Genomic DNA, 21,794 nt, shown 5'->3' with positions numbered 1-21,794 from the left:
ATTTTCCTCTCCTGCCAAGTTATCATTTTCATCTCAGCAGCATATAATATTTCCACGACCTGATTAAATCATAGTACTTTAAATATTAAAGGACGTGGACCCTTGAATTTAGTATTTATTCCCACTGTTATTATATGTGCCCGCTCCACTTCAAAGGGAGTAAAAAAATTCAGAGCCACCAGTTTGGGAATAAAACCTTCCACAAATTTAACCGGGTCTGACCCCTCCAACCCCTCTTGTAACCCTAGCACCCGGACATTACGTCTTCTGGAATGGTTACTTAAATCCTCCAATTCCTTATTCAGTTGCAGTATCCTTTTATGATCCTTACTGCTACTGTTCACTTTCCCTTCCAAGTCTGCCAAGTCCCTTCTGCTCCGCAGTGTCCATGCTAGACATAAATACAGCAAGTTGCTGTGAGATAATGGTAACCTCATCTTTCACAGTTGTTACCTTGCTATTGGTATCTGCTAACAGAGCTTTAATACCATTCAACTCAGCCATCACTGTCTCTAAAATCTCCAAAGAGGATTCAGACGGCAAGGGATCCTTTGATGGTGTATGTGTGGGGGGTCATGTTTCAATCATTTCCCCCCCCCCCGATCCTCCAAAAGCACTGTCAATCTTTGTCTGACGAGTGGAAGCCATTTGAGAGGTGAAATTTTTTCCAAAAATACTTTAATTTACTCTAACAAGCAGGGAAGAGAGGAGCACTGTGATCAGGCTTCTGACCTCATGCGTATCCAAGCCATGCCCCCCCAGCAAGGGTTTTTTGAGAAGAAGGCAGCTAATATAGTTCTAATATTTTTAACTGCATAACGCTTGCAGACAAAACCAACCTGAGATTCCTCTAATATTTGGGGCAATAATCTAGCTAATCTATTAGTCAAAATAGTAGCTAACAGTTATTCTCAAAGCACAACAGAGAGATAGGCTGGTATGAAGCCAAGTTATTCGGGTCTTTCTCCAGTTAAGGAAAGACTATAATAGAGGCCTTAAGTAAGGATGATGAATGGTAGTTGTCCCGAATGGTCTAACTGAACATAGCTGTAAGAGGACAGATGATATTGTCCTTTAGCAGTTTATAAAATTCCGCCTTAAAGCCATTCGGGCCAGCTGCTTTAAAGAGAGCGCTTTTATTAATTGCCCAGATGACTTCATCTTCCTGTATAGGCCGGTTAGATCCGAGACTTGTGTCGAGATAAGTTTAGAGAGCACTATATTGTCTAAATAAATATCCGGGTCAAGGCCTTCACTATTTGGATCGGTCACATATAAGAAAGTATAAAATTCTCTAAATATATTGTTAATATCCTGGTCAATACGAACCAAGAAGCTGTTAGATGTTTTTAATGTCAAGATCTTCTGATATCTCCTCCCCAGTTTTAGCAGGTTAGGCAAAAGTTTCCCACTTTTCTGGCCTTGTTTATATAATTGATATTTATAATACAGGAGAGATTTCTTCTGCCTCTGATGCAAGAGCTCATTAAGTGCTGTTTGTGTGGCCAACAACTGGGTTTGCAAAACAGGTATAGGGGTGGTACTGCACTATCTATGCAACACCACCAATTGCCTCTCTAGCCTGAAAAGTTCTGGCCTCCCTATTTCTGCGTTTGTAGCAACTAAACGCAATAATGTCCCCATGAAGGACTGCCTTTGTGGCTTCCCAACATAGAATTGGATCAATAATGTGTTGAGAATTGCAAGCCTTATAATCTGCCCATTTCTTCCAAATGAAATCCCCAAATTTTACATCAGAATATAAATCATTTGGAAAAGCCCAATGCCAGGGAAGTATAGTGCCCCCCACCCTGCCTCATTAGAATCCAAATTGGGGCATGGTCGGATATCATAGTGCAGGGGTCTCAAAGTCCCTCCTTGAGGGCCGCAATCCAGTCGGGTTTTCAGGATTTCCCCAATGAATATGCATGAGATCTACTTGCATGCACTGCTTTCAATGCATATTCATTGGGGAAATCCTGAAAACCCGACTGGATTGCGGTCCTCAAGGAGGGACTTTGAGATCCCTGTCATAGTGGGTCCTATAGTTGCTTCAGAAATATCTGAAATAAGTTTGGGATTAACCAAAATATAATCAATCCTTGAGTGAGTCTGGTGAGCCCGGAAAAAATGAGTAGACTCTATAGGTAGGGTGAAGGGTTCGCCAGATGTCCCGGACCCCCAATGTATCACACAGCAATGGCATTCCTTTAGAAGGATCAATCTGATCTCTAAGCAGGCAAAAAAAAATCCACACATTGGTCCTGAACATTCTTCAGGACCACTCCCTCATCACCAGGGAGAGAAGTGTGCTTGGTGACCTGTGCCACTGAGGAAACCGCTTGTTAAAGTGCTTGTTAAAGGTATCCACCATTGGATAAAGCCACGCCATGGTGCAAGCACATTTCAGGAGTCTCCCAGATGTCCATAAGAATCCGAATGAGGTCAGGATGATCAGGAAAAGAGGCAGATTGTGGCCTCTACTCACTCATGAAGGAACATTCTGCAGTGACAAGTACCTTTAATTCCTGGAAAGATTCAAAGATCAAATCCACAAGATGCACGTGCTTGAAAAATCTGCACAAAGTGTGATTCTCTGCCAAATCAGGGGCTCCACACGGTTCAGGATCCTGTAGATCCGCCAGATCTGCCACATCTGCAGCTGCTGCAGTGCCTCCCTGTGTAAGCAGAGGTATGGAAAGCATATCTGGTGCAACCATGGGCACTAAGGCTTAACTGTCGGCACCCCCCAAGGGGAGGCAAGAGAAAAGACCTACAGAAGCAGGCCTACAGAAGCAGGGTGACCAACATGGAGTCCAGCGGAAGGGAAACAGGCAGAGACTTTTTAACCAAGTATGCCTAATAAAGCATATTAACAAAATTCGGGGGAAATCCATTCTCTGCAACGGGAGCCAACCTCTGCATACCAGTTTTGGAATGTTTGGAGCAGTGGTTCCCAGCCACCAGCCACAGTTGGGTTTTTGGGATAACCCAAATAAATATGCATGAGAGAGATTTGCATATAATGGAGGTGACAGGCATGCAAATCTGCTCCATGCATATTCATTAGGACTATTCTGAAAACCTGACTGGCTGGTGGTCCTCCAGGACAGGGTTGGGAACCACTGGTTTGAAGGATTTACAAGGTTTATCTCTCAAAATGCATTTGTGTTTCACTGCAGTGTCGCCTGCGCACTCCCCAGGGCTCCCTGATGCTATTTTCATGGGAGTCAGGGCAGAAGGTGCTGGAAGACCCTCTTTGGAATTGAAGGCAGCAAATATGGGCAAACCTTGCACCCCTCGTGGGCCGCAGCACACGTGGAACACGGCTGCACATCCAACAGCCATCCACCACAAATGAGGCTTGAATCCATGGCATCCTGCCCTGGGGAGGTCATCTATGTGGGGTTTCTTTTAAAAATGAAGCTGGCAAGTATAAAAAATAACTTTAAAATCAAATATGGAAAAATCCAAGATTGCCACTAAGGGTGCTTATTTTACTAAAAATAGCCTTGGAAAACCCTCAAAAATGGTAATTTTAGTGGTGGGCTGTTGGGCATGCACGGAAACCACCCCAAAACCCCTTTTTAAGATCTCCTTAAAATTGCTGATTCAAGCTGTCAGCCTGTACTCACAGAACCATGTGCTGACTGGAAAACACTACAGACAGAGCTGAAACAGCTCAGAGGGAGATCTTTTGCCTCAAATAGCTGGAAAGCTGGACTCCAAGTCTTCTAACTACCCTACTGGCTGGATCTACACAGCCAGCTGGGCACATTCCCACCCTTGGACATGCCACGCACTCACCCACCTGGCAAAGGGACAGTCTGGTTCCAATCCCAGGTGCACCTCCACGGTACCATGAAGCCTGCACTTGAGCCTGGGGTGAATAAACTCCCAAGGGAACAATCCCTGATCCTCAATCTGATGTGCAGGCTGTCTAGGGGGTTTACCGACAAGCAGGGTACTCCACAAAGCAGACTTTTCCAAAGGTCTGCAATCTCCCACAGTCAGAGCTGTCCCTGCAGGGAACCTCTGCAGCATGAGGGTGAAAACCATAAAAGCGAAGACTGAAATTACACACAATAAAATATGATCAGAAAAGACAAGGTTCTACCATCCTGGCTTGTAGGAAAGAAAACTGATGCTTACAGGAACAGTGATGAGGTAAGAGGGGGAGGGATTTAAGTTTCTGAAGTTTGAGGCTTCCTACAAAGTCCTGGTGGGTAGATGGAAATAACCCACTGGTCCCGGAATAAAGTGAGATTGTACAAGAACAGCTTATTTATTTGAGCTTTTAGTTCGTCCTCCCAAAGGAGCTCAGAACGGGTTACAAGTCAGGTACTCAAGCATTTTCCCTATCTAGTGTACGTGGGGCAGCAGAGGATTAAGTGACTTGCACAGGGTCAAAAGGATAGCCATGGGGTTTTGAACACACAATCTCAGAGTGCTGAGGGTGTAGCTGTAGCTGCCTTCTAAGCTTCTGTATGCTGTATATATTGTATTTCGCAGCCTTTTAAGCTTCTGTATGCTGTATATATTGCATTTCAACTGCCTTTTTTAAGATTCGGTATGCTGTAATTCTCTGACTTCTGCATATTGTAACTCGCTGACTGTCCAGCTCTCTTCAAATGTGAACCACCTAGAAGTCTCACGACTATGGCAGTATAGAAGAATAAAGTTATTATTATTATTATTATTATTAAGTCACACACACTCCTCCTTATCCAGAATGACACACTTATTGTACTAGAATATGGATTGGTGTTGTTGAGATATGAAGGTCACCACTCAATTCAAATATTGTGAATCACACTATCCACCTATTACAGTGCGCTGTCACGCAAATCTCCAATGCACTCTTACAAGATAATTTTTTAGAGATTAACCGGGATCTCAAGTGCTCACAGCCAGAGTTTTGAGATAATTTTCAAAGTCAATGGCCAAAACCGTGAGCTATCATTGATCCCGTATATATTCTCTATACGCACATTTTACTAAACAACTTTAAATACCTTTCTAAGAACCGGTCCTTAGTAGCTGGATACACAGACAAGGAGTGAGTCTCTCTCTGAGCTGCTTTGAGGCTCTTATTTGTAAGAACTTCATGCTACGAATAAAAGCGAGTGAAAGTTGTCGCTTTCCTGATGAAGCCCCGTAGTAAAGTTTGGGCGCGAAACGGAGATCTTCCGTAGAAGTAAATGAAGAAAAAGGAGAAGTGAATGAAGTAAAAGGAAGTGAAATAAAATATTGAAGTGAAGCAAGTGAGAACAAAATACCGAAGTGAATTAAACATCAACAGAAAAAAGAAAAAAGAAAAGATAAAACGAAAAGAAAAAAAGCTAAGTGATCCTACACTATATGGAATAGCAAAGCATAAAATTCACATATTTTAGAATTAAGTTATAAGAAAAATTTTAACAACTTAATAGAAAAAGTAAGAAAGGTATTTAAAGTTGTTTAGTAAAATGCGCGTATAGAGAATATATACGGGATCAATGATAGCTCACGGTTTTGGCCATTGACTTTGAAAATTATCTCAAAACTCTGGCTGTGAGCACTTGAGATCCCGGTTAATCTCTAAAAAATTATCTTGTAAGAGTGCATTGGAGATTTGCGTGACAGCGCACTGTAATAGGTGGATAGAGAGATATGAAGGTCAACAACTTCTTGAGGATACAGTCAAAACAGAAGTGAGGTCAAGCCAGGAGAGCATAAGAGGGTAAAAATAGCTATGACTACGCCAGGTAAACCAGCTTGACCGGAAAGAAAGGGCTAAGCTACAACATGAGATAAGAACATAAGAATTGCAATACTGGGACAGACTAAAGGTCCATCAAGCCCAGTATCCTGTTTCTAACAGTGACCAACCCAGGTCCCAAATACCTAGCTAAATCTCAAGTAGTAAAACTGATTTTATGCTGCTTATCCTAGAAATAAGCAGTGGATTTCCCCAAGCCATCTCAATAATGGACTATGGACTTCTCTTTTAGGAAATTATCCAAACCTTTTTTAAACCCTGCTAAGCTAACTGATTTCATCACATTCTCTGGCAACAAATTCCAGAGTTTAATTACACATGGTATAAAGAAATATTTTCTGCAGTCTGTTTTCAATCTACTACTAAGTAGCTTCATCCTAGTATTTTTGGAAAGCGTAAACAAGCAATTCTCATCTACCCTTTTCACTCCATTTAGTATTTTATACTCATATCACCCCTGAACCATCTCTTTTCCAAGCTGAAGAGCCCTAGCCACTTTAATAATAATAATAATAACTTTATTTTTTCTATACCGCCATAATCTTGCGACTTCTAGGCGGTTTACAGTGAAAGAGAGCTGTACAGTCAGCGAATTACAATGTGAGAACAGGTAGGAAGTCGCTGAGTAATCAGTGTTTACAGGTTACAAATAGGTTACAGTATAAACCTGAACATTTAGTCTTTCCTCATCCCTTTTATCATTTTGTCACCCTTATATCTTTTTTGAGATATGGTGACCAGAATTGCACACAGTATTTGATGTGTGGCCATACCGTAGAGTGATACAAGGGCATTATAACATTTTTATGTTTGTTTTCCATTCCCTTCCTGATAATTCCTAACATTCTATTTGCTTTCTTAGCTGCCGCCACACACTGAGCTGAGGGTTTCAAAGAAGTCTGCATTATGCAGATATAGTTCAGGTTCCTCTTTCCCACATGCAACACTTTGCACTTGCTTACATTAAGGGCTCCTTTTACTAAGCCGCACTAGCAGGGTTAATGCGCGCGACTTTTCAGCACGCGCTAACCCCGGCACTGGCCAAAAACTACCGCCTGCTCAAGAGGAGGCGGTAGCAGCTAGTACGTCCCACGATTTAGTGTGCGCTATTACACGCGTTAAACCGCTAGCGCGGCTTAGTAAAAAGATTCCCAAATGTCATCTGCAATTTTGATGTCCAGTCTCCCAAGGTCCTCTTGCAATTTTTCACAATCCTTTTGCAAAATAGTCTGGAAGCCCTTTTTTTTGTTTGTTTTTAAAGTTGAATTAATCTGACCACTCAACTATAATCTCTAGGAGTGCATTTTGACTGGAAAAAAATAGCCTGAAAATTCAAGTGCAAGCTTGCCTCGATGGCACGGAAAATGGGGAAACCTACTGAAATGTTAGAAACATAAATATTGCACATACTAATTTCTAAAAAAAAGATATCAGTAGAATGGTTGGGGGGGGTAAGAATCTCAGAACTTCTAAGATACATCTCAACATTATAAAAAATAAAAAAAGTGAGCATGAGTAAACTGGAGAAAAAGCTAAGCAAGGCATTCCTTAAACTCAACTAAAACTCAGGGATTTTAATGGGTCAGAAAAATAAATCCAAGGGCCATCACAACTCAACTGCAAAAGCAAAATACTGGTTCAGGAGAATAAGCCTCAAAAGGCATCCCCAATTAACTGAAATCCAGTATAAATACTAGTTCAGGAAAACTAGCCTAAAAGGAAATGCAGAGTAAAACAGAGAGTAATTAAAGCTCAACTGAGAACTGGTTTGAAGCCAGGTCAGGAGCTGAACAGCAAGTCTGTCATCCATAAGGTGGCCATTTATTTTTTCCTCAAAAGGGGTCCTCTACTAATTTCAGCCCCACCCCCAATCCCACCCTAGCCCCACCCACAATTTCTTCCATTCATTTTTCATGTACACACAATATCTTATTAATTCATAATGGTAACCATAAAATTTTTAAAAACACAAAGCACACTGTATGCAGAGAAAATGTTAATTATCTTTTTTTGTAATTATTTCTATTAAATTTCCCTCCCTTCCATCCTTCATGCAGCAGGACCCTTGCCCAGCTTCCCTTCCCTCCCTCCCATCCCTCGTGCAGCAGGACCCTTGCCCAGCTTCCCTATCCTCCCATCCCTTGTGCAGCAGGACCCTTGAGCAAGCCACCCGCCCCCACCCCGAGCACTGCACCTTGGGCCCGCTGGCTCTTCCTTTGCGAACTTGGGCTTCCATCTAACGCTGAGCCCGGAGAGAAGCAGGCACCGCCAGGCCAACTACCATCGCCTGATCTGTCAGGGGAACCGAGGTCCCTCCAAGTGGCCTGGTCTCCCTCGCCAAAGACCGGGACCGCGGCTCCCGCTCTACTGACCACCAAACAGCACCCTTTGTCCCTTTCTATTCCCTCCCTCCCTATGTCCTGAGTTTGTGCCCCTTCCCACTCAATGCCTTCCAGCATTTTTTGTCCCCATCTTGTTGAACTTCTCATTTGTCCCCAGCAGCACTCCCTGCATCACTATGTCCAATATACCCCCCACACACAAAAACACTCCCTGTGTTTCATCTCCAGCACCCTATTGAAAAAAAATCATCTCTGCCTTCTGCCCCTCTCTGCCTTCCAGCATTTATCCCCAGCAGCCCTCCCCGCTCACTATGTTCAATATCCCCCACACACACTCCCTGTGTTCCATCTCCACCACTCTACTGAAAAAAAAAAAAAATCATCTCAGCCTTCTGCCCCTCTCTGCCTTCCAGCATGTGTCTCCTGGCCTTACTTTAACTGCTCCTACTCCTCTTTCAAGTGTTCCTGCTTCAATTGCTCCTCAGTCCCCAGCACTGCAGCACTTCCCGCAATGCCCAATGGTGGGTAGTTGGACAGCACAGGATGGCACGGCAGAATATGACGAGAGCAAGACAGCTACCCTACACATGGTTGACCCACAAGTCTCTCTCCGACGTGAACTCTGACGTCGGAAAGAAAGCTTCTGGGCCAGCCACTTACAAAAGAGAGTGGGGCTCCAAGGGGCGGGACGAGGCAGCGCAGCGAATCAGGATCGCGATGCGTCAGCGATTTGCATCCCGTTTGTTTTCTGCCACTGCCACCATCGCGATCCTGTTGCCCTGATCTAGGATCGCGAATGATAGCAGCGGCAGAAAACGGGACATTTAGGCATCCCGAAGCGGTGGCTCGGGACAATGGGATGGTGGGTCTAATAACGGGACGGTCCCGTTGAAAATGGAACGTATGGTCACCTTAGTCATTCATCTGCTGGAGGGAGATAAATACTATGAGATTATGAATGCAGTGTTTCCTTATGGGACACATCACAGCAAACTACTTTTTTTTCTGTCTCCAGCCACTATTTAATAGACGCAACCTACAAGTTCTGGATTGATATGTTGCAATGATAAGGAAGGGCCTGGTAATCACAAATTTCTCTAAACACCATAGACACTGGGATTGTGCTATGCTTAAAAATGCTTAAAACAAGGCCAAGCTAGAAGAAATTCCTTTTCTTGATGGCCGTTTTGCCACTGATAGATGAAAACCAGTAAACTATTTTAAGGATTTTGAAGCAAAGCCCTAAAATCTTACAACCAGCTGTATCCACCATTACCAAGCACAAGCAAATCACTATTTTATGTTCAGAAAAAAGTACCGCTTTCCTGACAGTCTTGAACCAAAACACTGCTCACATTCACATTGCCATCCTAAACATTAAAAGATTTGACACCTACCAAATGTATTACCATGCATGTATACAACTCCCACAACAGAACTACTCTTAAAAACTAATTTCATATGTGTTTAAACATTATAAAAATAGAAATCCATAAATGATGACAAATGCACACAAAGAAATATCAGTAACATTTAAAAGTGTGTTAGAAAAGCTTTTAAAAAATAAGAAATCACAGGAGTCAATGGAGATTCATCTCCTTTTGCCTTTAGCATTTGCAAAAATGAAAATGCATTACCAGTGCCAGAGATAACGCCAAACAGATCTTTATGAAGATGGCTATCCAGTGTATTTCCTGATTTCTGAGGTGTTAATGTAACATTTCCAGGAGGCAAACTAATAGATTCTTCTTTTACACCCTGTGATTTAGAAAGATAAAAAAAATCATAATCTTCAGTTGAGCTCTTTGTTTTACCATAACAGCATTCTACTCAACAGCCCTGGAAAAAAATTCCCTTCACTTCAGATTATGAGACTTCTCAAGCAGTGAAGCAGGCTAATATTCTTTAAGGAGAGTAGGCTGTTAATGTAAAGAGAACTCCTCAATTAGCTTATATCCCTTTGGAGGAAGACAAAGATACTATGCTTTGAACTAAACTTTTAAATCAGAGCTGAAGTTTATACTAATCTTAGTAGGTTGAAGGATTAGGTTATTATTACCTTGATAATCCTCTTTCCTTTAGAACAGCATACAATTCCTTACAGATAGGTTGTGTACCCCAACTCATGAGTTGGCTTGTAGAAGGCATCTGTCATTTTTCTCAGCTCCGCCTCTTTGTCTCTCTTCAGTCCATACCAAAGGAAGCAATAACCCCTAAAAGAAAAAATGATAACAAGGAGGGATTCGGGGAACTCCCTAATAATGTTAACTTAGCTCTGCAATAGAAACAAAAAACAGTAAACAAACATTGCAACTGCAAAACTAAAGGTGGAACCAACTCACCACCTTCCTATGTGCAAACACTAACACTTATAAGGCTCTGTGAAAGCAGTGGGCAGTAGAACTCTAATCCACTGCCTTACAATAATTTTCTTTGCTTCTTTTTTTGGCTGCCATGAGTCAAGCTACTGGAAATTCATTCCAGACTATTATTCAACACAGGTTATATCCATCTCTGACAGGGCGGAGCATAAGGAATTATATGCTGTTCTACAGGAAAGAGGATTATCGAGGCAAGAACCTAATTCTTCCTTCCTGTGCAAACATATGATTCCCTTGAGTCTAGGGTGAGACAGATTAGCTTGCAATAAGCAACAAGGACCCAAAGGCCACATCTACTTGTGCTCACATGTCCACTCTGTAAAACTTCCTAGAAGTGGACCATGTGGCTGCCTTGTAAATTTCATCAGGCAGCACTACCCTGGACTCTGCCTAAGAAGCAGCCACACTTCTGGAAGAGTGAGCTTACAAGGCAATTGGCAGTTGTTTACCACAGCCAATGTACTGTATGCCTAAGAGATCACCATGTGAATCGATAGGGAGATAGAAGCCTTAGAGGCTGGTCTTCCCCGACGATTAGAGCTGGATAAGACAACAGATGGTATGAAAGCCTAAAATCATTTGTTATCTCAAGATAGCGAAGCACCACCTTCTGCATATCAAACAACCTCAAAACTTTATCCTGTTTCTTTTTGCCCTTTGGCTGAAATGCAGGTAACTTAACTTCCTGATTAACGTGGAACAGCAAAACCACCTTCAGCAGAAAGGAAGGCACGGTTCTAAAAGATACTCCTGCTTTCATGAATCTGAGAAAAGGCTCTCTGTACAATAGTGCCCGCAGCTTGGACGCCCTCCTAGCTGAAGTGATTGCGACCAAAACCACCTTCTTCCACAGTCAGATCCACTTTCTACAGAGGCTCATATGGGAGCTTTAGTGAGGGCCCCTAGCACAACATTAAGATTCCACCTTGGAAATGGCTGCCTTACAAGAGGATGGAGCATTGGTGCTCCCTTCAGGAACCTGGAAACATCTGGATGAGAGGCTAGAGATGTTCAATCTACTCTGGGCTGGAAGCATGGGATACTAGCTACTTGAACTTTAAGAAATCCAAGTGCCAAGCCCTTCTCCACTCCTTCATGCAGGAACAAGAGGACCTCAGCAATGGAAGCCCAGAACGGATCCAACTGCTTATCCTGTACCAATACCGAAAACTTTTCCATGCTTTAGCATAAGTCGCCACTGCTACTGGCTTTCTAGAACTGAGGAGACCAATGCGCCAGTAGTGAGCTCTGGAGGGGGTGCAGGTGCACTTTTACCCATGGAATCACTTATATGGTTGCTACAATGGACCCTAGAACCTGCAAGTAATGTCAAGCCGTAGGAGCCAGCTTCACCAAGATGTCTATGATCTGGCATCTGAGCTTCAGTTTGAGTGGCTCTGAAAGAAACACTTGGTCCCAGGATTCCCAGATACTGAGTTGTTTTCAGATGGCTCTTTCTTGAAATTGATAATCCACCCAAGATCCTGTAAGAGTTAGATTACCTGAGCAACCGTCTGGCAGCAGTACAGCAAGGATGGTGCTCTGATCAGTCAATCATCCAGGTAAGGATAAACTTGGATTCCTGCCTTGCACAAGTGGGCTGCTGCTACCTTTTCTTTGGTGAAGGTGCGCAGCACAGTGGCCAACCTGAAAGGCAGTGCCGCAAACTGAAAGTACTTCTCTAGCACATGAAACCCGAGAAATTTTCTATGATCTGGTAATATGTAAGTAAGCCTCTGTCAGATCCAATGAGGTTAAAAATTAATCTATAGTCACTGAAGCAATGACTGATCTCACAGTTTCCACGTCGCATTGACTGCCTTGAGAACTAGGATTGGGTATGATGAAGTAATTAGAGTCATCTCCTTGAGCCTGAGTCTGGAGCTAGCTCTGGCTCTTTGGATCCAATTTGTAACAGCCTCTGTTCCATCACTCTGACCTTGGCAGCCTTCTCCTGTCTTCCCACTGGAGAGTCCAAGATGAGGTCCCAGAGAGGGTGATAAAATTCAAGCTTGTAGTCCTCTCAAATTATGTCCAGTACCCACTGGTCTTAAGAAATCAGCACCCTAGTCTCCCAAAACTCCAAAAGGAAGCTCTGGAATGATAGGGCATAGGATGAAGTTAAGAGGTGATAGAGTAATCTAAGGAAATACTTTTTTACAGAAAGGGTGGTAGATGGGTGGAACACTCTCATTACATTACATTACATTACATTAGTGATTTCTATTCCGCCATTACCTTGCGGTTCAAGGCGGATTACATTCAAACTAAAAACAAGAATTACATTCAAAATTTGAAAGAATAGAATAAGCGATGATATAAAAATTTTAAGGTAAAAAAAAAAAAAAAAAAAAAGTTGGGTAAAGAGTTACCAACTGGAAGCAATAGAAGGAATCGCTTCTTTTCGAAGAATGTGCGGATTTTTCTTAGATTTCTCATGGTCATGAACGATGCCTTTATTATTTTGTTAATTTGGGATTGCATAGTGCAGCCTCTGTCAATTATGATTCCAAGCAATTTTAGTGTTCATGTTTCTATGTTTCTCCAATGTGGGGGAGCTCAGAGGACGACATAGTATCATTGGTATCATTGATACCATGGTATCATGGAGCAGACTTCTTAGCATTGGCTGCTGAGTGCAAACCAGATGTCTGAGCTCTCCTGGAGCTACCAAACCTATATCTAGATCCTTGATAGGACCTTTGTAGCAAGGACCCCATAGACCCATAACACGGTCTTCTGTAGCCATAACAGGAACCATGATTGGAACTGCCCAATCCTCATGGTTTACTATCTGGCAAGGATCTACAATGGTCCGTCTCACTTGTCATTGGGTCATCCAGTTCTTTGCCAAACAGCATTTGCCCCTTAAAGGGGAGTCTGCTCAAAGCAGTTTTAGACATCGAATCTCCCGCCCACTGCCTGAACAGACCATTCTGTGGGCAGAGATTGTATAAGCTGACACTTTACTGAGAACTTTGAGCATATCATAGATAGTGTTAGCCACATTACCCAACCCTGCCAAGATGACGGAGGGGCAAACCACCTCCTCTGTGCCCGGATTGTGGCACAGCATTTTGTGGCAGGCTCACAATACAAAGGATACTGCAGCCACTGCTTTAAGGCCTAAAGCCAGCGCCTCAAATTATCTTTTTGAGGACCAAATCCAATTTGTGATCCTACATATACTTCAGGATCATTTCCCCTTTACTAGGCAGCGAAGTCCATTTAGTAACCTGGACTACTAGTGAATTCAACTTAGGTGGCATAAACAATTGCTGAAATTTTGAAGTCATGGGATACAATTGTCATTGCCTTCGACCCTAAGGAACCTTCTGGTGTATCCCAGTGCTCCACTATAATCCTGATAATCTTTGGGGGGATAGTCATATGGATTGTGACTTGGTATTGTATAACAGCAAAAGCTAAGCAGCCGAGACCTGCAGGGATTCTAGATCTAACACCCACAAATAAACTGTAATAACTTCAGTTAAATCTAATGGTTTGAAAAGTCTTTGCACTTGTTCTCTATCTAAAAATATAGATATACAAATATGGATATACAATTAACATCTGTAGTGCCCCAAAATGTATATGTGTCTTCAGTATTCATGTGCAATAGTAGCAATAATTATATGAGTGGCTTATACAGCCTGATGGTATCTATTTAGTTTACTAATTTTTTTTTTTTGGTTCCGTTTATTTAGTTTTCAACTTATATTCATATTTAGATCATATAATGTTTATCTTATTGATTCAGATGTTACAATATTCTTGTTTTTATGCCTTCCAAATAAGTTCATATATTTAATAGGTTTGTTGGTCTATTCAGCTTTTGTTTTAATTTATCAATCTTGGTTTTAATCCATCAACCCTAGGGTTAACTACTTTACAGTCATTTCACTTTTAATTTATATTTTTTATTCTTTCATCTAATGTGGTTTTGGGTTTAACTGTATGATTGTGTTCTTATCTATGCATTTCATTGTGCCCTTATCTTTGTATATAAATGTGGTTTTATCAATGCACATTATTGTGTTTTTATCTATGCATTTTGTATGTACACGTATATATGTTTCTTTTATGATGTAACACCTAGATTCTTGACAAAGACAGGATTGCCGAAACACTGCCAGTGTCGAACCCATTTGTTGATACCGTGTTGTTCTTCAATAAATTATGCTTTGTATAACCCATCAGTGAGTGATTGACATCTTTTGCACGACTCCCCCCTTCGATTGAAAAGTCTTTGCACCATCAGATCTTCTCTCTGGTCTAGGGCTGCCTCTGATTCCTGGCTGTCTGCCCCAAACTGTGAAACAGAATCCCCACAGAGAATGTTTTCTTGGAGAGCAATGGCATAGTGTCCAACCCCAAATCATCCGAGTTCTTTTCCGACGACCTCTGGTTCCTGCAGCTCCATACACTGTGAGGAAGTAACCCTCTCTGTGCATCTCCCTATTGATACCCTGTAGGTATTTGTTTATATTTTTGGTTGACTACATACATCAGGGTCACAAAATCAGGGTCAAAGACCTGACCTGGATCCTCTGGGGACCTCTGCCAGTTTGAAATTCAACTATTCTCAGAGTCAGATGCTTCCATACAGCAGTGCTTCGCTGGTGACACAGTCACAATTTAAGAGCTAACATTGTTTTTGAGACCCAACTCTCACACTTTCTGCAACTCATGACCTGTAGAGGGACCACAGGGGCTAGGCCCATAGCTTCCGGCTCATTTGCATGCTCTGCAGCCAGCAGATGCTCCTTGGATATCCAGCACAAACTTGGAATGATATAGGAAGTCTATTACAATTGATTCAACCCAAAATCAAGGTGTTCTGAAGACAGATAAGAGGCTTTTAAAATAAAATTTGGACATCCAAGATGCCGCCATGGCAGCATTTTGGTGCTAAAAAATGGCCCATGCGAGCAAAACTAAAAGTTCAAGAACACTGAAAGTAGGATTTTAGAGATGGGGACCCTTGGGATAACCCCTGAAAATCTTAATGTTTCCAATTTCTGATCCACCCCAATTTTCCCATAGACAGTATTGAGCTATACTCACAGAATTGCCATGTGCTTTGCGCCTACATCAGCTTCTCACTGCAGCTGTAAATGCAGAAGGAATTTCTGCCTCAGACAAGTAAGGGTGATGCCAGCGGCTTGTCTCTTCAGACCGTCTTTTATTCAGGTTCCAAAACCTGAAACCCTCAACCTGTCACGCTCCCACACAATTCTTCATGGGGGGGACACAGCCAACCACCGCCAAGCCTCCTGGCCAGTCGCGGAGTTAAATTAGCCTGCACTCAAGCACCCAACTCCACAAGAGCGAGTATCACTCCTAGGAAACCTATTCCCAATCTCCAAGTCTTAGAGCAAGCTGGCCAGGCAAAAATGAAGGCTGAAGAGACAAGGCACTGCCCAGGGAGGCTGAGCTGAGAAAAACGATTGATGCCTTCTACAATCCAAATAGAGAGTTGGGGTACAAAACCCACCCATAAGGAATCACATGCAATTTGAACAGGAACATGCAATTGATTTTTTTGCTTTAGATTTTGTTTCGTATTGTTTTCATGTGTGCCTTAGATTTCTGCATTATAATATAACATAACTTAAATTTTTATTCAAATACCGCAAAAGCCTTTTGGTTCATTATATTATATGCATCCTGCTATGGGCTTTAGAGCAGATTATAATTTAGCAAATTATTACCTACTAGAGATCACAATACAGGTTGGAAATATCAAAGAAAATAAACTACTGGTAATAAAAGCATATTATGAGACTGTGCTTATTTATGTCAAAACTCTTTAAAAAGTTATGAAACCTGTAAAAAAAAAATAAAAAACCGGAAGTAGCATATAAATTCTGATTTCACAGCCCTTTTCTTCAGATATGCAACATTTAAGTGACCCTTTGAAAGGCATTATAATTTTAAAAATTTCAATCTTTCCTAGGACTAATATGACTAGTGCATCACACTACTTATATAAGCTGCTAAAAACAATTACCAGCAATAAGTTCAAAGTTATAAAATGGAAGAAAATACTTATGAAAACACATCATGAAATCACCACTTACATTACTTGACTGATTCACTGGAAAAGGTGAAACTTCTTTCACATTGATCCGTTGTACATTTTCTATAAGTAGCCCAAACAATGGAAGATATAAAGTGGCTATCCTTCCTTCCTGACTCTAAAAAGGAGAAACATTTTGTCAACAAACCACTTAGAAAATTCTGCAGAGATTTCTGATTTTAAGTCACCATTCTACTAAAATCTATAAACAGATGGTCTTTTTTGGTATCTGGACAATTCTGTCCATCCAAACACTTATATAAAATAGAACACTGTGGAAGAGTGTCTTGCAGTAGTAATACAATACAATACATCTATTTATATACCGCAAATACCTCTACAAAGTTCATTGCGGTTTAAAATTAATAAGAAGTGGAGACAATGTCCAGAATTACAATCTTAAAATCAACATTGACTCTACTGTTCCTTTAATATATGTTTATTAAACAAATAAGTTTTCAAAGCCTGCTTCCTTGCTGTAGCAGGCAAAAAGGACAGGAGATGCACTGCCTAATACAGAACTAAATGAGATGGTATAACCTTATGATTTTTGCTGATGCATGTAATTTTTAAGATGTTTACATCCTGAAATGTATATGTGATACTGTGAGGTGATTGGATAAAGGCAGATTAAATAAATTAAATTAACTGTACAGTAGCATAATTTTTTTATTTTAAATTATCAAAGGAGTGTATTATTGATGGGAGAAAGACTCCTAGCTAGAAAAGTGGAAGACTTCAGATACAGTTAGAATTAAGTCAAAAATTTTGACTGGTCATTAAAACAGGTAACTAAAGGACCACTAAGATAACATTATAAGCTGTATAGATTTTTGCAGAGGTATTTAAAAGCAATTTTTCAGCCCTGTAAAATGTATTTCTTTGTAAAATGTTCATGTTATATATTATCCCCCTTGTCCAAAGGTACTTCCTAAGGCAGGGTCAGTGGCGTAGTAAGGGGCGAAGGTGCCCCTCCCCCGCCCTCCCATGCCATGTGCACGTTCCCCCTTCCCTTTCCTCATTCCATTTTAACTTCTCCAGGGTGTTACTCTTTGATGTCACTTCCTAGGCGCAGGTCCTGGAAGTGACATCAGAGAGAGCACCGAAGCCGGCGTGGGCAGCAACCTCGCTCTGGGGAAGTAAAAAAGGTATGGGAGAAAGCAAGGGGTGCATGGTAACGGTAAGGAGAGGAGCAAGGAAGAGGGGTGCCATGCCCTTAGGAAGATGGCATCCGGGGCGGACTTCACCTCCCCTGCACCCCTCTTACTATGCCACTAGGCAGTGTAGAAATCACTGTCAGAAGCTGCAGAGTATAATAAAAGGGGTTGCAGTCCTTTAGTAAGAAATCCTCATTGCACAGAGCATAGATCTTAAGGTCAGGGACACAGGAATTCAAGTCTTGAGTATCATATACGGTCTAGATTTTCAGGATACCCTTAATGAATATGCATGATATAGATTTGCATACAATGGAGATGATAGTCATGTAGATCTGAAAACTTGGCTTTTCTCAAAAATGTAACACCTCCCCTCTCTCTGTTACCCCAAACCCCCCTTTTTCTCCGTTACTCTCAACCCACAACCATCCTTTGGAGTTCCATTTTATCTTAGTCCTGTAAACTGTGTCGAGCTCTACGACCGTGGAGAAGATGCGGTATACAAACCTAAGGTTTAGTTTAGTTTAGATCTCTTTATTACATATTTATTATGGATATCTTGAACACAGCATTCAAGGCTCAAAATTTCCTGTCATAGGTATTAGAGGATCACAACAGTTCCTCAATCTAAAAATGATAAATCATCTACTCAAAAGTTAATTATACCAAAAATCAACTAACTTTCAGTGACACAACAGGAGAGGCAAAAAATAGTATAACCCCCCCCCCCAAAAAAAAAATTCTTCCAAGTTTAACAGAATGAGTCTTTTGAGGCTTCCTTCCTGTTAATCTTTTGCCACTTATTAGTTATCACAGCACGACTGGAACTCTGTCTCCCAGAAAAAGCATAGTTCCTTACTGTAACAGGTGTTATCCAGGGACAGCAGGCAGATATTCTCACATGTGAGTGACGTTATCCACAGAGCCCCGATACAGACAGCTTTAAAAATGCATCGCCACTTTAAGAACTTAAGTTCGAACTGCCTGCAACACGCATGCACAAGTGCCTTCCTGCCCGATGCAGGCTTGTAGCTCCTCAGTTTATGTAAGCAAGCTAAGAAGCCAACCAGGGGAGATGGGTGGTTTGTGAGAATAACTGCCTGCTGTCCCTGGATAACACCTGTTATGGTAAGTAACTGTGCTTTATTCCAGAACAAGCAAGCAGCATATTCTCACATTTGGGACTCCCTAGCTTACTAGAATAGGATGGAGGAAGTGTTGGCCATTAAGACAATAAATTTTACAATACTGCTTGAATGAAGTGATCCTCCTGTCTGGAATTCAATTCCAGACAGTAGTGAGATGTGAATATATTAACTGAGGACCAAGTAGCAGCTTTACATATTTCATCAATAGGAGTTGAGCGTAGGAAAGTAAGAGAAGCAGCCATAGCTTGGATCTTGTGGACTGTGATGCAATTCCAAATTGCAGCCCAGCTAGAACATAAGGGAAAACAATACAAACCACTAACCCTGTAGATATATTAGGCTTAAAGGAGACAGTTTTCATGACGCTCTAAGATGTGTGTGACAGGATGAGAAAGATGAAACTCAGTCCATGTCGAGAGGTACCAAGCTGTCAGGTGTAAAGCCTGTAGATTGAGATGCAGAAAGCATTAGAAGACCAAGCTGTCAGGTGTAAAGCCTGTAGATTGAGATGCAGAAAGCATTAGAAGAGATGGAAAAGTATGAAGAGGCACTGGTTCTTTAATATTGAGCTAAGGTAGAAGGGAGAACCAAGGATGCCTGGGCCACCTGAGGGGCCATCAGAATCATGGTGGCCAAGTCCTGCTTGAGCTCGACAAGTGTCTCAAAGATGAGAAGGATTGGAGGAAACGCATAAAGAAACTTGTGTGTCCAATACAGAAGAAATGCATTAGGTTCCAGGCGTTGGGGAGAATACCGCTTGGAGCAAAATTGAGCCAACTTGTGAATGTGGGGGGATGCAAACAGGTCTATCTGAGAAGCCCCCAAAGAGAGAATATGTGGTGCAGACCTGCAGAGATTAGTGGCCACTTGTGTGGCTGAAGAAACCTGCTGATCTGTCTGCAAGAGAATACTGCTGTTCTTCAATACATATTGCGGTAAAAAAAAAGCAAACAAGATGTTAGGAATTATTAAAAAAGGGATGGTTAACAAGATTAGAGATATTATAATGCCTCTGTATCACTTCATGGTGCGACCTCATCTGAAGTATTGCGTTCAATTCTGGTCTCCTTATCTCAAGAAAGATATAGCGGCACTAGAAAAGGTTCAAAGAAGAGCAACCAAGATGATAAAGGGGATATAACTCATCTCGTATGAGGAAAGACTAGAAAGATTAGGGCTCTTCAGCTTGGAAAAGAGAAGGCTGAGGGGAGATATGATTGAAGTCTACAAAATCCTGAGTGGAGTAAAACGGGTACAAGTGGATTGATTTTTCACTCTGTCAAAAATTAAAAAGACTAGGGGACACTCAATGAAACTGCAGAGAAATACTTTTAAAACCAATAAGAGGAAATATTTTTCACTCAGAAAATAGTTAAGCTCTGGAATGCGTTGCCAGAGGTTGTGGTAAAAGCGGATAGTGTAGCTGGTTTTAAGAAAGGTTTGGACAAATTCCTGGAGGAAAAGTTCATAGTCTGTTATTAAGACATGGGGAAAGCCACTGCTTGCCCTGGATCGGTAGCATGGAATGCTGCTACTCTTTGGGTTTTGGCCAGGTACTAGTGACCTGGATTGGCCACTGTGAGAACAGGCTACTGAGCGTGATGGGCCACTGGTCTGACCCACTAAGGCTATTCTTATGTTCTTATGTTTTCAAAAATATATTGTGAGTAATTGTCCAGTTCCAAGTCTTCTGAGTGTGTTGACAAAGAAGGAGAGAACTTTTGCCTCCTTGCCTGATTGTGTAATACATTGCAACCTGAATATCTGTGGAAATTAGGAGGACACAGAGAGTCACAATGTGCTGAAATATTTTGAGAACATCGTAGATTGCTCTGAGTTTCAAAAGGGATAGATAGAAAAAAAACTGGTTCAGTAGATTAGCAACTTTAGATGCAATACTGTCCAGATAAACCCCGCACGCGTAGGAGGACAAGTACGTGGTCAGAATCTTCTGATGTGGAGGTGTGTGAAACAACCCCCCCCCTCCCCCTGGAAAGTAAAAATGACAATCTCTGCAGTGCTGGATGAGCTCTAAGTGTAAAGTGTTGAGACAATGGGTCGCGAGCTTGAGACCACTGACATGCATCATGGAGACCATGTGACCGAGGAGTACCATCAGATGTTTGGCCAAGATTGATGGGAGAAGATGTCTGCTCACAAAGCTGAATCAATACTGAGGGAGAAACAGTGTGGAATATAAAGGTGTGTAGATTTGGGGAAAAGATTTTGAATTCCCAGTGCTGAAAGAAGAGAATTGTGATCTAAGTCATTGCGAGGACCCATTACAAGGTTGGATCATTGATGAGCCAATTGTTCAGCTCAGGAAAACTCAGAGTCCCTATGTGCAATGCTGCTGTCACTACCACCAGGCCCTTGATGACTACTCTGGAAGAGGATGCAAGGCCAAAAGGCAGGACTCCATATTGATAATGGTGAAAGTCTAAAATAAGATAAGTGAAAGTCTAAAACAAGGTATCGTTCCCGTCGTCTGGAAACATTCACTCATTCACCCTATTATTAAAAATCCCAAAATCAATGCTGAAGATCCATCAAATTACAGACCGATAGCTAATATCCCTTTTTTATCTAAAATAACTGAGAAAGTCGTGTTCAATCAGATTTCAGACTTCATTGAAAAAACTAACATTCTTCACCCCAATCAAACAGGTTTTAGGCAACATCATTCCACAGAACACTCGTTAATAGGTATGACTACCACTATCCATTATTACTTAGACCATCATCAATCAGTTCTTCTAATCTCATTAGATCTTTCGGCAGCTTTTGACACAATCGATCATAAATTATTATTAAACAGGCTTCAATCAATCGGTATCTCAGACCAAGTCCTATCTTGGTTCCAATCCTACTTCTCTGATCGTTCCTCTTCTGTTTCTTTTAATAACACAACTTCTGATACTTT

General features: G+C 41.6%; 1 protein-coding gene across 4 annotated transcripts in view; it reads right to left on the bottom strand.

The window, feature by feature from the left end:
- DOCK9 (dedicator of cytokinesis 9) overlaps positions 1-21,794 on the bottom strand; it is a 1,074,749-nt gene that overhangs the window by 354,134 nt on the left and 698,821 nt on the right. For all 4 annotated transcript variants that reach the window (XM_033947591.1, XM_033947593.1, XM_033947592.1 and 1 more), the window contains exons 32-33: positions 16,568-16,684; positions 9,741-9,861 (exon numbers count right to left, since the gene is read on the bottom strand). In XM_033947591.1, coding sequence (XP_033803482.1) covers positions 9,741-9,861; positions 16,568-16,684 — 238 coding nt within the window. The remainder of the gene's footprint in view (positions 1-9,740; positions 9,862-16,567; positions 16,685-21,794) is intronic.

The sequence above is a fragment of the Geotrypetes seraphini genome, chromosome 6, assembly GCF_902459505.1.
Source record: "Geotrypetes seraphini chromosome 6, aGeoSer1.1, whole genome shotgun sequence".
In the NCBI taxonomy this organism is placed as follows: Eukaryota; Metazoa; Chordata; class Amphibia; order Gymnophiona; family Dermophiidae; genus Geotrypetes; species Geotrypetes seraphini.
Note: the sequence above shows the minus strand (reverse complement) of the source record. Positions and strands in the feature narration are given on the sequence as shown.